Source organism: Lactuca serriola, chromosome 6, assembly GCF_051521515.1.
Source record: "Lactuca serriola cultivar US96UC23 chromosome 6, Lser_US96UC23_V15, whole genome shotgun sequence".
Lineage (NCBI taxonomy): Eukaryota > Viridiplantae > Streptophyta > Magnoliopsida > Asterales > Asteraceae > Lactuca > Lactuca serriola.
The window spans coordinates 143,420,574-143,435,953 of NC_136413.1; the positions used below are offsets into that span (position 1 = coordinate 143,420,574).

At 29.3% G+C, this 15,380-nt stretch overlaps 1 protein-coding gene and 1 non-coding gene across 2 annotated transcripts; one reads left to right on the top strand and one right to left on the bottom strand.

Moving 5' to 3' along the window:
• The first annotated feature begins 2,497 nt into the window (after window positions 1–2,497).
• LOC145060865 (small nucleolar RNA R71) lies at window positions 2,498–2,602 on the top strand. The gene has a single exon (XR_013687047.1). It is a non-coding gene; the product is annotated as a small nucleolar RNA R71 (small nucleolar RNA).
• Window positions 2,603–10,496: 7,894 nt separating this feature from the next.
• On the bottom strand, window positions 10,497–11,016 carry LOC145060228 (uncharacterized). The gene is made up of 2 exons (XM_079007935.1): window positions 10,908–11,016; window positions 10,497–10,834 (listed from the first exon to the last, which is right to left on the bottom strand). Exons 1-2 carry the CDS (start codon window positions 11,014–11,016, stop codon window positions 10,497–10,499), a joined length of 447 nt encoding a protein of 148 aa, XP_078864061.1.
• Between the last annotated feature and the right edge of the window lie 4,364 nt (window positions 11,017–15,380).

The window sequence follows — 15,380 nt, forward strand, 5'->3', positions numbered from 1 at the left end:
TTTATTTAACCTAATTACCAAATTATAATTATTATTATAAAGAAATTGAAAAGTCAAGGGAGTTTCAAATGAATGCGGTGAAAGGAAAAAAGAATGGGGGTTTCAAATGCATGAGATTCAAGAAAAAATACTAGCTTTATAAGTATGTATGATTGTGTACTTAATATAAAATACAGTTTTTATATAACTACAAAATTATGGTTTGAATGTAAAAAAATTGAAAACCCATATGTATACAAAAATATGGTTTTTAAACAAAAAAAATGTTTTTATACGGTTTAAAATGTGTGTGTGTGTGTGTGTGTATATATATATATATATATATATATATATATATATATATATATATATATATATATATGACAAAATTGCAAAAATTGTCCCTGTAGTTTGTCATTTTCTTTGGGTAAGGTCCAAAAAAAGGTTTATTACTAAAAAAAGTCTCTATTTGATCGTTTTGTTGTGGTTATGGTCCCTACCTCGTTGAGTTTAATAGTTTGGCTATTAACTTTTTGAAAATGATAGTTCTACCACAGGGACAATTTCTACAGTTATATCTATTTAGAAAACTATAAGGACTAGTTTTTCAATTTCTTTCTCGTTGTACTTTTATATATTAATAAATATTATTTTTAATATATTATATTTATATATTAGGGTTATTTCCATAAAAGACCCTATATTCTGACTTTTTTTCTTTTTAAACCTAATTTCTTTTCTTTTCCGAAAAAGACTCAACTTTTATGTGTTACTTTTTATTTTAGACCCAACAGGTCACCAATAGGTAAATTATGTATTTTTGTTTCATAAAAGACCCTATGTTTTGTAGTTGTTTCCATTTTAGACCCAAAAATGTGTTTTTTTTCAAAATAAACTCAACTTTGAAATTGGTTATAATCTTCAAGACCAAATATATAAGTTATTTATTGACTACACCGAAAAAGAAAGTATATATGTATACACTAAAAAATGTTATCTAGTCTATTATCTTTTGAGCGAATATAACCTAAAAGAATTGCAAATTTTTATTTTTGTCAAAAAGATATAATTAAACGTTATCTTGGATAAATATTATATCATTAAACATGATATATTGTTTATAGAAAATGTTATTATTACCGATAATAAAAAATTTGATGTTAATTTGATATCTTTTGGTAACATGGATACTACATGGCTAAGAAGAATCTTTTAGCATGATAACATTTTTTTTATTTGTAGAAAAAAATACCATATAATTTAACAAACTGTATACAAAATAATTTTTTTTAGCTTGTCCATTATACTTATTTGATGAGTTTGGACATATTTCCTCTCTCACTTATCTATATTATTTTTTGGCCGAATTTTTTAATCAACTTTTTTAGAACAGTTAACAAACGCACTCACTATCATACTCCTAAACCAAAGCCACAAAATATTTTGTAGCATTAGCCCATTATTAAATAATATGTTGTAATTATATCAAATAAATACATAAAAATATTAATCCTAAACATTGTATTAGTTTTGTTTAGATATATGAGATTCAAGTTTAAGAAAAATGTTAACATCACATATGAATACATAAAACTATATTTTGGGAATCAAACCGTTTGAGCATAAGTTGAAAATCCAAATAACAAGAATGATGCATACTTAAATATCAAAATACGATGGTTGATATTGTTAACAATGGTTGGAATGTACCGAATGAGCAAAACTGACAAAACTATGAAATTTTGTTGTAGAGAAAAGAAAATTGAATAGTTGACCTACTACCTCATTTTATTAATCTATCTTATGTACACATGGCGTTTGTATATCACTGTTATTGAATCATAAGGATAATCATAATAATTACCAAAATAAAATGTAGCATTTCATTTTAATTTGAAAGGATATAATCACGTTTTTATGCATGAACGAAGTTAAGCTTCATTAAATCGGTGTAGTTAAGTATCTTATATAACTAGTGTTAAAGGTTGTAACCAATTTTAAAGTTGAGTTTCTTTTGAAATAAAAAAATTTTTTAGGTCTAAACTGGAAAAAGGTACAAAATGTAGGGTTTTTTATGAAATGAAAATACTTGATTTCCCTTTTGGTAACCTGCTAAAATAACAAGTAATATATAAAAGTTGGGTCTTTTTTGGAAAAGAAAAAAGTTTTAGGTCTAAAAAGAAAAGAATCAAAATATAAGGGTTTTTATGGAAATAACCCTATATATTAATAAATATTATTTTATTATATTATTAAATTTTAAATTTTTTTCCTCTTTATTTAGTTCTTTTTTATTGGATTATTATATATTAATAAATATTGACTTTAATCTATAATATTTATCTATTAGTAGTATCATCATGAGAGTTGTGGTACTCCCGCAGGTGTTTTGTGAACTCTTCAATTCAAGCCTTTATTATCGTTGTCCTTCTTTGGCATCAGTCCTTGAGAATCAAGAAGTTACGTTGTGGTCACATTTACCCCATCGTAGAAAATAGAAACCTCTTGTTGAACATTTAAATCGTGTTGTGGGAAATGTCTTAACAATCCCTTGTATCTTGCCCAAGCTTCATATAAGGATTCCTACTCTGTTTTTGGAAGTTAGCTATTTTTTCTTGAGTTTAACTATCTTTGATGGAGGGCTAAATTGTTCAATGAAGGCTTCACGAAGGTTGGTCCAAGGTCTAATTGTTCCCGGATCAAGTGACTTCAACCATATTTTTGCATCCCAAGTAAATGTCACTGGAAGCTTCTTGAGTAGTATCACATCTCTTGAAACATTTGGCAAATAGAAGTAGTTGGCTATGTCAAGTACCTCATCAATGTGCTTGAAAGCATCTTCATAGTCCTTTCCAGAAAAAGGAATGTCTTTGAGCATTGAGAGAATGTATCCCTTGAGCTCAAAGTTTTTTGCATTCGAAATTTCTGGTGGTACAAGCCTTGGTCCATTATCCTCAAGAATCCGCTTCTTATAATCTTCCATAGTCATTCTGGTGATGTCTTCCATTTCTTTAACCCCGTTTTTATGTCTCCCTCTGAATCACTTTTAGTTCCTAGTTCGTAACCGGTTCCTTTCACATTTAGTTTTCTTTCAAAGCTTTCAAAATTTTCGAATTCAAAGGTGATAATTGACTCGTTGATTATGGTACAGATAAGCTCTTAACACGCCACTCGAACTGCATACTACATTGCAACAATAAGTAAAGTCTCGACCTAATGAGTCTGAAAACTTTGTTGTCCTTTCCTCTCGTCTTTCTCAAATTCTATGAATTCTTCATTTCATCTCATATAACTACAACTTTGATACCGTTGAAGTATTTATCACCATCTTCGGTCCTTCTAGATCCGTAGGCAGTCACCACTTCAATCTGGGCGCTTTTACAACTCATGGAATCTTTTTAGTTCTTGATTGTTTACGATTGTGCCAAACGTCTTTTATCTCGCCAATTGAAAATGTAATTTACTCGTACAATACTCCTCCAAGGGTATTATTATTTTTCCAAATATACTTTAAAAGTAAAATACCACTCTATAGGTATTAATACATTATTTATGAAGTTACAATGTTAATTATTGTAATTATTCTTATATCCTCAAAAAGTTACATGCTAGTTCTAATACAATAATTAAAAGTTTAGAAGCATACACACATAAAATATCCTTTTTCTAAATCCAGGTCAGCATTAGACCTCAAATTTTTTCAATTAACATCAATCTAGGTAGGCAACCAAAACATGTTATAACACATATCATTCAGCACATATTAGCACATAATGCATTACTTCTAAAGTATGTTAGTGCACCTAATAGCAAGTAAGGTATACCACCTAAGAAATGCTATAAAATAACTTTATTAGCACATTATATTAATTATGGAATTTACCCTAAAATATATTAGTGCTTGTGTCTTTTTAACATTAATTTAGGTAGAAATTCTCTAGTCGTTGCTCCCCCGCATACCTAGTCGTTGCCTATGTTACCATCCATCACCTTCGAGTTACCACATTGCTGCCAACGCTCCGCCCCTCGCCTCTACCGCCCACCTCCTTCATCTCACTCTCACTCTCCATTATGTGGTTACCCCATCATAACTCTCATGTGAAATCGAAAACGATGATAACTTTGATACTTGCTCTTGTTTCTAGGTCCGCTCCCCCTTTTCCTCTTTGTATTTCTCTCTATCGATCTCCCCATCCATGTTCTCATGTGGGTTAATCATTTGTTGATGATACCTAAGGAGTATTGAAAAATAAAAGTCAAAATAGTAAGGGCAACAAGGAATTAACGCTTCTTTAATTCGATTCCAAACTAGAAAAAAAAACATTAACAGTTACAATCATTGAATATGAAGATGATGACGTAAGGTTGTGATATCTTGTCAAGATGGTTTCATGAAGATGTCAATGAACATGGGTGAAGATGTTAGTGATGTAGGGCTACGTCTCTCAAGTCTCACCCTTTTTTGATGCGTGTGTCTCTCAATTTTAGCTTCAAACATACTGATAGAACCCACACCCCTTCTTCTTGATGAATCAATTGTAGGTCCAAGAAAAAGAAAACCTAAGAACGGGTTCTCCGTTTTTGACTTGTTTTTTTTTTTATTTCAGTTGTTGAGTTTGATAACAAATCATTTGGGTGATTTACTTTTAACTAGGTTCATTTTTATGGTGTAAAAATGATACATTAGTGATTCAACTCAATCAAAGCTTCTCATTGTCCAACCATTCCATTCAAAGAAATCTCCATGGGCGAAGGATTAAATGGTAATTTCGTTTATGTTTAGTTTTTCTCCTCAAATTGTGTTGCTTCTTCATATGGATTACATGGTGATTATGTCAATCGATGTTGCTCTAAGTCTAGACATTACATGCACACAAGTATTTAGATGTTTAAAATCGTCAATATTGTGGTGTTCAATTGTAGAACCTCATTAAATATGGCAAGATCTCTCAATAAGAAGACTTTAGTTTACTTGTCAAGCCTAATACTTAGTGTGTTTGTGTATTTTTTTTTGTATCATTTCAGGTTGTTATGTGTAAATAAACATATGCGTGATGTGTTCTATTAATGGTTTTAGGTTAAGTGACTTCATTATTTGATCATATATTTAAGACATAGTTGTATATTTTGTATAATAAACAATAAAATTGCATATAGTTGTAAAACATTAAAATAAAAAATGATAAATAACAGGGTCCTTTAGGTATATTACATTTTCATATTTGATCCAAGGGTAAATAAGTATTTATAGAAAATTTAACAAGTCCAAAGTTAGACTTACCAACAAAAGGACCAACCGCATAACGTTTAGAAACCACAAGGACCACAAGTGTTACCTAATGAAAGATATCCTTAAGTTACCACTTTTTGCAAACCACATTGACCATTTTTTAAAATTTGTCTATATTTATATTCACATATGAATACTACATCTCCCTCATGCTAAAATGCTAGAGTAGTTTGCAACAAAAAAAAAAACTTGACGCAGAATGTTAGTTGCAAAAATATGTGATTAGTGCCAAAATGCTACATCTCCCTCATCGTGTCATATCTGTTGGGCAAACGTGTGGACAGTGATATTCCGTGAGAATAGTTGCAAAAATATGTTGTTTAGTATCTACCCTAATAAATGAAAATGACTTTGTCACATGTCATTCTCTCATAAAATTAGCCACATGTCATTTTGTCATAATTTGAGATATATTTATTTTCCACTTGTCATTACTTTAATTTTCATTTTCAATATATCATTAATTTAGTTTCCATAAATTAAATCTACCATAATTACTATTAATTTCAAATTTTAAATTTTAAATTTTAAATTTTAAATTTCAAATTCAATTTCAAATAAATTTACAGTTTAAACCTTTATGTTTAACATTTTGTTATCATTAACCCGTTTAGTACACACTAAACACATAATTTTAATTAATTTATTTTTTGCATGCTTTTTTTCTCATAATTTTCACTTATTTCAATTTCAAATTCAAATAAAATTTCTATTTAATCGTTCGTACTTAACATTTTGTTTTAATCAACCCGTATAATATACGGGTCTCACAACTAGTTGTGAATATGTTCAACCTCATATAATATTGTTAGAATATGTTATTAATAATCGTATTATGAATAATGAAATTAAGTGAAAAATGATACAAGACAACAAAAATGTATAACAATTAGTGACAATGCATTATCATGACGATAGATGTGTGAAATTATACGTATTCACATTATCAAACAACATATTTTTTTACTTATTATCATAGAATTTCACAATCACATACATCCGCACAATAAATATTATTAATATTTTAACCTAACCCCTCTCTCCCTATATATATATATATATATATATATATATATATATATATATATATATATATATATATATATATATATAAATGTGTAATAGAAAAAAATAGATAAAAGAAATTGTAAAATGTCTTTTTTAAATGGACCAAAGTTATGGATGCATCTTTGATGATCAAAAGTTTGACTAAAAAAATGAATCTAGCAAACCATAGGGATTAAAAGTATAATTTACTCAAAAAAAAAATATCTTTTGTAAGTCTCGGTCAACATAATGTTAGTTATGTGTTAACTTAAAAATGGCCCAAAAACATTATAGCACATGGACGATGTCCATTCATCGGACGTAAAAAAGGTGTTTATCGTACAAATTTCAGGCAATCATTTTCATAATTAATGGATCAAAATTGATTGATAATTAATATATATATATATATATATATATATATATATATATATATATATATATATATATATATATATATATATATATATATATATATATATATCAGTGTTGTAAAAATCCCGATTAGGTCCCGATTAATCTCCGATTAATCCCTAGGCGCTACTCGACCGATTAGAGGGCGTCTAACGATTAATCTTTGCATACACAATGAGTGAAACAGTAGAACTCGATGAAATTTTAACATTTTGAAAAAGTTATATCTCAATAGAAACTAGTTAAGGTATGATTAGTCTTTATTAATCATAATAACCTATTTTGTTATGATAGTAGGGGTATTTATAAACTTTTATATGATATTAGTCATATTTAATTTTTTAAAATTCAACAAATTAGCAATTAATGGTCCACGATTAATTCTCCGATTAATCTCCGCCTAGCTGATTAATCCCTTAACCCCAGTCCACCGACTAGCTAACGTTAAGCGATTTTTACAACCTTGATATATATATATATATATATATATATATATATATATATATATATATATATATATATACAGAGAGAGAGAGAGAGAGAGAGTTAGGTTCAAATGTTTTCACTATCTATTGTGTGCTTGTATGACTGATTCTGGACCAATCATTTTAGTTATTTTAAGAAAGTAATTAATGTTTATTAAATGTTGAAGATGTAATTAATACCTATTATATCTTCAACATGCAAATGATTGGTCTAGAATCAGTCATACATGCACACAATAGATAGTGAAAACAAAATAACCTAACCCTATATATATATATATATATATATATATATATATATATATATATATATATATATATATATATATATATATATATATCATGGTTGCAGAAATCGTTAATCGGTGGACTAGCGATTAGGGATTAATCGGCTAGGCGGGGATTAATCGGAAGATTAATCGGGGACCATTAATTATTAAGAAAATTATTAAAAAATTTATAAATCTAACTTTAATTCTCCAAAAAAAGTGATTAATCGGCGATTAGATCCGATTAGGTCCGATTAAGTCCGATTAAGTCCGATTTTGACCTACATTGACCTAACCCGATTACGTCCGATTAGGTTTGATTAGGCCCGATTAGGTCCGATTAATTCCGACTTTGACCTGCATTGACAAAGCCCGATTATAGTGACCGATTAACAATAAATCTCATCGGTGGAGGTCCGATTAGCGATTAATTGCCGATTAATCGGCCGATTAGGCCGATTTCTGCAACACTGATATATATATATATATATATATATATATATATATATATATATATATATATATATATATTCACTAATAAATAAAGAACTTTTTGATAAATGTCACACTCTCATTGATTTTACCACATGTCATTTATGGTTATTTTCAACTAATTTTTTTCCATATGACATTTTGTGGTTTTTTTCCATTTTATTAAATTCACATAAAATTTAAATGTAATAATTACAATAAATGTAATAATAAATGCATATCAATTTCATTAATTGATTTCCTTCTAATTTCATATTTTTTTAAATTAAAGTTTTTATTAGTTTCCTTTGTTTATTTATCTAAATTATTTGGTTAATTTTAAAAGAAAAAAACAATTTAATTTTAATTATTCAATCTTTTTCTATTTTTTTCTTATAAATTCAAACTTCTCAAATGTTTAGAATTTTATATATATATATTTTTTAAAATAAAGTCATGTAATACATGGATATTACACCTACTATATATATATATATATATATATATATATATATATATATATATATATATATATATATATAGAGAGAGAGAGAGAGAGAGAGAGAAGGAGAGAGGGACAGAGACAGAGAGAGAAGATCAGATGAAGACTCTTTTTAAAATGAAAACTCGTGAGGACATCTTAAAAAATCTATAAAAATACAAATCATAAAATTGAGCATAGTATTATATCAAGGAGAACAAAAAATTCGACAAAAAATTTTGCATCACTAAAAGTGAAGCATTGACCATTTTTATGATCACTAATTAAATTTTAATGATACAATAGTCATCATCGGAACCTGTCTCTCTCTCTCTCTCTCTCTCTCTATATATATATATATATATATATATATATATATATATATATATATATATATAGGGAAGAGTTATATGGAAAATGAATGATTAGGGCAACACATATTTGAACCAATGAAAACATGACAACACATCACTTCCACAATACATTACTTATGAAGAAAGAAATGGACACGTGTCATTTGATTATTGGTTCCGGTAGATGTTGCCTTAGTTATTTGTTTTCCATAGAACTCATTCCTATATATATATATATATATATATATATATATATATATATATATATATATATATATATAAGTTGTTTTGAAAAGTTAAATATTTATATGAATTTGAGAACTACTAATCCAAACATCAAGTTTCAAAATAAAAATAAAAATATTAATGAAATGCAGCGTCTAAACAATATCTACGCTAAAAAAGATTATTTTTTTTTGTATTTTTCTGAAAAATGTTTATATATACTGATTATTGATATATACATGCATATCTGCGTTTACAGTCTATATGACTGTGGATATATATATATATATATATATATATATATATATATATACATTAATATCAACACCTACGGTCCATATGACTATGGACACGTAGTACCTCAACTGCAGATGCATAGTTTGTATTTTTATCTCACGATAACTCAGTCACACACACACACACACACACACATATATATATATATATATATATATATATATATATATATATATATATATATATGCATTAATATCAACATCTACTGTCCATATGACTATGGACACGTAGTACCTTAACTGCAGATGCATAGTTTGCATTTTTTTCTCACGATAACTCAGTCACACACACACACACACACACACACACACATATATATATATATATATATATATATATATATATATATATATATATATATATATATATATGACTGGTCCGGAAAAATTAAATATCGTTGAAGGTCTAGGACGAACAAGAAAAAATGACCATTTTCGTTATTATATGTTGTCATTTTTAAATAAAAATATATAATAAAAAAAATTAGGCTCAGTACAGCTGCCTACTTTGCCTCCCCTCCGGGACAAACAAGTAAAAAAATAACCATTGTCGTTATTATAAGTTGTTATTTTAAAATAAAAATATATAAGAATAAAAATTGAGCCCTGTGGAGATTTTGCACCATCCCACCCCACCCCCTAAATGCCCATATATATATATATATATATATATATATATATATATATATATATATATATATATATATATATATATATATATATATATAAAGAAACCATGCATAAATTGTGTGGAGATGACTATGAACACATCTTAAAGTTTTAGGTGTTGTTTGTTTTTCTGAAGCCAAAACGTCTGCAGTCTGCGGACCACATCTGCAAGCCTCTGCAGCAGAAGAGGTGGACCAAACATCTGCAATCTGCAATAAGAAGACTGTTTGTTTTTTAATGTCTGCAGGCTGCTGAAATAAACTGAATTTTAAATAAAATGAGTTTACAAACTTAAAAAGATTTCTCAACACCAAAATTTTAATAAAAAAAGTCATATAACATTGGAAATAAAATTCATGCAATAACAATTTCATTTAAAACAATAACAATTTCAATCTATATTGTGCATCAACTGATCAGCAATTTCATCTCGTAACCGTGTCATATATTCACGGTCTGCTGCAGTACCATTTGTTGGAATCTCATCTTCATCATCATTAAAGGTCCCATTGTTATTTCAAAACGAGACATTGGGTTCATCGTATCGTGCGAAATACTCATCACTCAATCCTTCTCTCCTTATAAAATTATGAAGCGCGAAAGATGCCATGGCAATGTTTCTTTGTGTCACAAACGGGAATGGTGCCATCCTCTTCAATATAGGGAAATGTGCTTTCAAAACACCAAAAGCACGCTCAATGACATTCCGAAGTTTTGCATGTCCATGGTTGAATTTTTCTTTATTGGTCAATGCACGTCTTTTACGAAAATCTCCAAGCCAATACCTCACATTACGATAAGGGGCCATAAATCCTCGAGTGTGTGCATACGCAGCATCACAAAGATAATATTTGTCTGTAAAAAATGCAAAACACTAATCAATTTTGAAACTAAGATTAAAAAAATTTATAAAAAAACAAAAAATTACCTGGTGGTGGAAATGGGAATGAAGCTTGTGGATCAGCTACTGCTTCTGATAAAATTCTAGAGTCATGCGCTACCCCTTCCCACCCGGCCACAACAAATGTAAAAATCATATCGAAATCACAAATTGCCAATACATTTTGGTAGCAATCTCCCTTTCCTCTGCTTCTATATAAGTCTTGTTTCTTGGCAGGAACAACAACATGTACCAAAGTGCCATCAAGTGCACCAACGCTCCTTTGAAAATTCGTCGTAGTCTCCTATTATGTCCCGAAATGTTTGGATTCGGATTAAAAGAAGTTGGTACTATAACATCTTGTGCGAAAATCATCATTTTTTCCAAAACTTCATAAAAAAATTTATGAATTGTTTGCTTCGAGTGTTGAAATCTCCGCTTGATAATCATGTAACGTTGATTATGGCCGATCATCATCAAAAACATAGCCATCTTTTCCTCAACCGATACATGTTTGCTGTCCTTTAATGAGTAATGTGCTCTAAAATGAGCACATAGTCGTACAAATGAGTCGCGAGACATGCGTAACACTTCAACACATTGTAAACGATTACGATGTAATAACTCCAATGTGTATTCATGTCCGTCATTTCTGAATCATTATCCCGCGATCGTTTCACACCCCTCTTCCAAAAATAACGGATGTATAGGTACATAAGAATTACGAGAAGTAACTTTTGATCATGATCCATTATGAACCTAAAATCAACAAAGTAGAACTTTAAAAAACATTACATAAATCATATTTCAAGTAGCAAAAACACATTACATAAAACATATTACATGTAGCAAAAACACATTAGATAAAACATATTACATGTAGCAAAAACTCATTAGATAAAACATATTCCAAGTAGCAAAAACACATTAGATAAAACATATTACATGTAGCAAAAACACATTAGATAAAACATATTCCAAGTAGCAAAAACACATTAGATAAAACATATTCCAAGTAGCAAAATAACAAAAAATAGTTTCAACAAAGGCAAAAAGACCTAACAAAATAGTTCAAATGGAAGCAAAAGGACCTAATAAATAGTTTCAACATAATAAAAATCATCGGACAATCTTTCCGTCCTTCAAAACTCCTAAACTTGTACCCGTCATCTCAAGCCATCCTCGTAATATCTCTGGAACATCGGGCAAATGCATCCACATCTCTCTCATGTTCATAGTCCCTCCAAAAATATGATATGCAACAAAGCGTAAAGGATCTGTAGGGCCTAACTGAAGCACCTCTAATTTCTCTAAACATTGAGGAATTATATACCCTTTAGTCAAACTTTGTAGAGCTTTTTTCATTTCAAATGCTAAATCGTCAGCAGTAACAGAAGTTCCATCAGGTGAAGAAGCAGACGGTGATGTACTAGGAGCTTTAGGAGTTGAGGGTTTAGCCCTTTTGTTGGGGTAACTGGATGGTGAAGCAGCAGAAGGTGAAGCATCAGAAGGTGAAGCAGCAGAAGGTGGTGGCTCATGAAAAGTCTCACTAACATGATGAGAAGTGTCATCACCATCATCATCTAATGCAAGAAAAGGGGTGGCGGTAATCTGAAGTGGTGGAAGACGACAAGAGGATGCTCCAGCTACTGAAGATGATTGGGTTGAGTAACTCCTAAAATTACCGGTGGCACTATTTCCGTCAAAAAGACGAGCACAAAGATCTGGAAAAGGCAGTGGCATTGTTTTCAACGAAGCAGCCTTCGGATGCCCCTAAACCCAAATATAACAAAAAATAATGTAAGAATATTTGGCAACTTCAAACATAAATGTTTAAAAGTGTTTGTTTGAGATTGTACCTTCTTAAAATCATCCCACTCCTCGACTGTTAAGTTAAAAGTGTTTGTTTGGGAATTATATATATTACCAGTTTTGTTTTTTAAATATACCCATCCTGTGTATTTGGCTTTCAGATTGTCATATGCATTTTTCATTTGTTTTTGACTCAAGTCAACGCCAAATTTTTCCTTAAGAACTTTTCCAAGTCTTATCCATGAATCTTTCTGCAAACTTAATCCTTTTCTACCAACACTCTCTACTTCTTCAATACAAGTATCCATCCACTAAGCATTTTAATTGCTCATTGGTCCATTGATGTTTATCTCCCATTTCTAATAACCAATATAGCATTCACAATAAACAGTCAACAACTAACGATTTTCAACAACAATTTTTAGCACATTCAACAACAATTTGAAACAATAATAAGTATTTTCAGCCTCCTATTTCAACAAAAAAATAATTTAGCCTCTTATTTCAACAATTTGAAACAATTTTTAGCATATTCAGCACAATCTAACAACAACTTTAGCAAAAAAAAAACAATCAAACAACAATTTCAACAAATAAGAATTTTGATCAAGAAAAAACTTGATTTCAACAACTAACATCATTATTTCAAGAAAAAACTTGATTTCAACACATTCTAGGCAAATTATATCATCCACAAATCAACAATCATATACATATACACTATCATATTCAGCAAATAATAATTTTCATCAAGACAAAACTTGATTTCAACAACTAACATCATTATTTCACACCATTATTTCAAGAAAAAACTTGATTTCAAAACATTCTAGGAAAATTATATCATCCACAAATCAAAAATCTTATTCATATACACAATCAACAATCATATACATATACACAATCAACAATCATATACACATTCACAATCAACAAAAGAATATGTTATCTTTTGCTTGGTAGTTCTGTTTATTGTCTTACAATAAAAAAAATTATAGATCCCAGGTATGAAAAAACAGGAAGACAGCTTGCAGGTAAGGTTTAACAAGAATGACAGCTTGCTGGGAATTGTTTATAGGTAGTATTTTCAATTTTAGCAAGAATATATGATAAATTATACACCTCCAAGATTTGAATATGAAGGAATACCCAACAAAATTAATATTTTCGGGGAAACAAGGATGCAAATCAAACAAGAAGTTGAATTGAAATTGAATTGAAAGAGAGAGGAGGGACGACGACGACATACCTGTTCGCTGCAATCGAGAAGTGGCGCTTGTTGTTCGGAGGCGACGACCGGAGAGGAGGGTGGCGACGGGCGGTGCGGCGACAGATCGGAGGTGACGGTCGGTCGGCGAAACTTGTTGGAGTGAAGATGGAGTTGTCGAGCTATCTGTGTACAAAGACGGGAGGCTTGGACGAATGGAGGCGGAAAAATAAAACGCGTGTTTTTTTTTAGGTCAAATGAACTTGGCAGACTTTAGAAGAGGTTGGCCCATATCTGTGTGGTGAAGAGCTCACGCAGACGTTTTTATGTCTGCACACTTCAGAAAAACAAACGCACTTCAAACCTATAAGTCTGCGCGTGGTCTGCGCTGTGCAGACAGAAGACCTCCCGCAGATCTGCAGAGAAAAAACAAACACCCTCTTATCCACCACTCCCTGTTTCCCTAAACTAAAATAATTAGTGGTTTAAGCATGATGATGATAGTTGGACATGAGAGCACAATTTACAACTTGAATGTTAACATGACCGTTTTAGCCGACTTTCTTTCTAATGCAGATTTTTGTATTAATTTACTGTGTGAATCCATAAAAAATCTCTTTTTTTTTTTCTCTCTCTCTCTCTCTCTCTCTATATATATATATATATATATATATATATATATATATATATATATATATATATATAGAAATTCATTGTAAAATAATAATATAAAAGTAGCGTTTTTACGTTTTTATATTATTTACAGTTTTTATTTAAACTATCAAATTTATATATATATATATATATATATATATATATATATATACACACACACACACACACTAGTTTATAACCCGTGAGAACCACGGTTACAAAATTAATTAAATTTTCTTAGTAAAAACTGAAAACTATTAATCAATTATTTTAACTAAATTGTTAATTAAGAGATATTTATCTAGATATAAAATTATAATTGTTGATATAAATAAATAAATGAAATTATATTACCTTATTGTATGTATTAATGTTATTTTAATGTTATTAATTTAATTTAATTTGAGTGAGAAATTTGAAATTTGAAATTGAAAATCAATAGGTTGACAAGTGACATGACATTAAATAAGAGGGCTAATAGAATGACATTTGGCAAAAAAGAATAAGACTATTCTTTTATTAGAATAGGAATATATATATATATATATATATATATATATATATATATATATATATATATATATATATATAGAGAGAGAGAGAGAGAGAGAGTTAGGTTCAACTATTTTCACTATCTATTGTGTGCATGTATGATTGATTATGGACCAATCATTTTAGTTATTTTAAGAAAAGTAATTAATGCATATTAAATGCTGAAGATATAATTAATATGTAAATTACTTTCTTAAAATAACTAAAATGATTGGTCCAGAATCAATCATACACGCACACCATAGATAGTGAAAACAAAATAACCTAACCATATATATATATATATATATATATAT

Bases quoted from the DNA above. Each gene is read 5' to 3' on its own strand.
- LOC145060228 (XM_079007935.1), bottom strand. From the start codon at position 11,016: ATGATTTTTACATTTGTTGTGGCCGGGTGGGAAGGGGTAGCGCATGAC. The intron at 10,835-10,907 runs GTAATTTTTTGT...CATTTTTTACAG, and splicing joins ATTCCCATTTCCACCACCAG to ACAAATATTATCTTTGTGAT.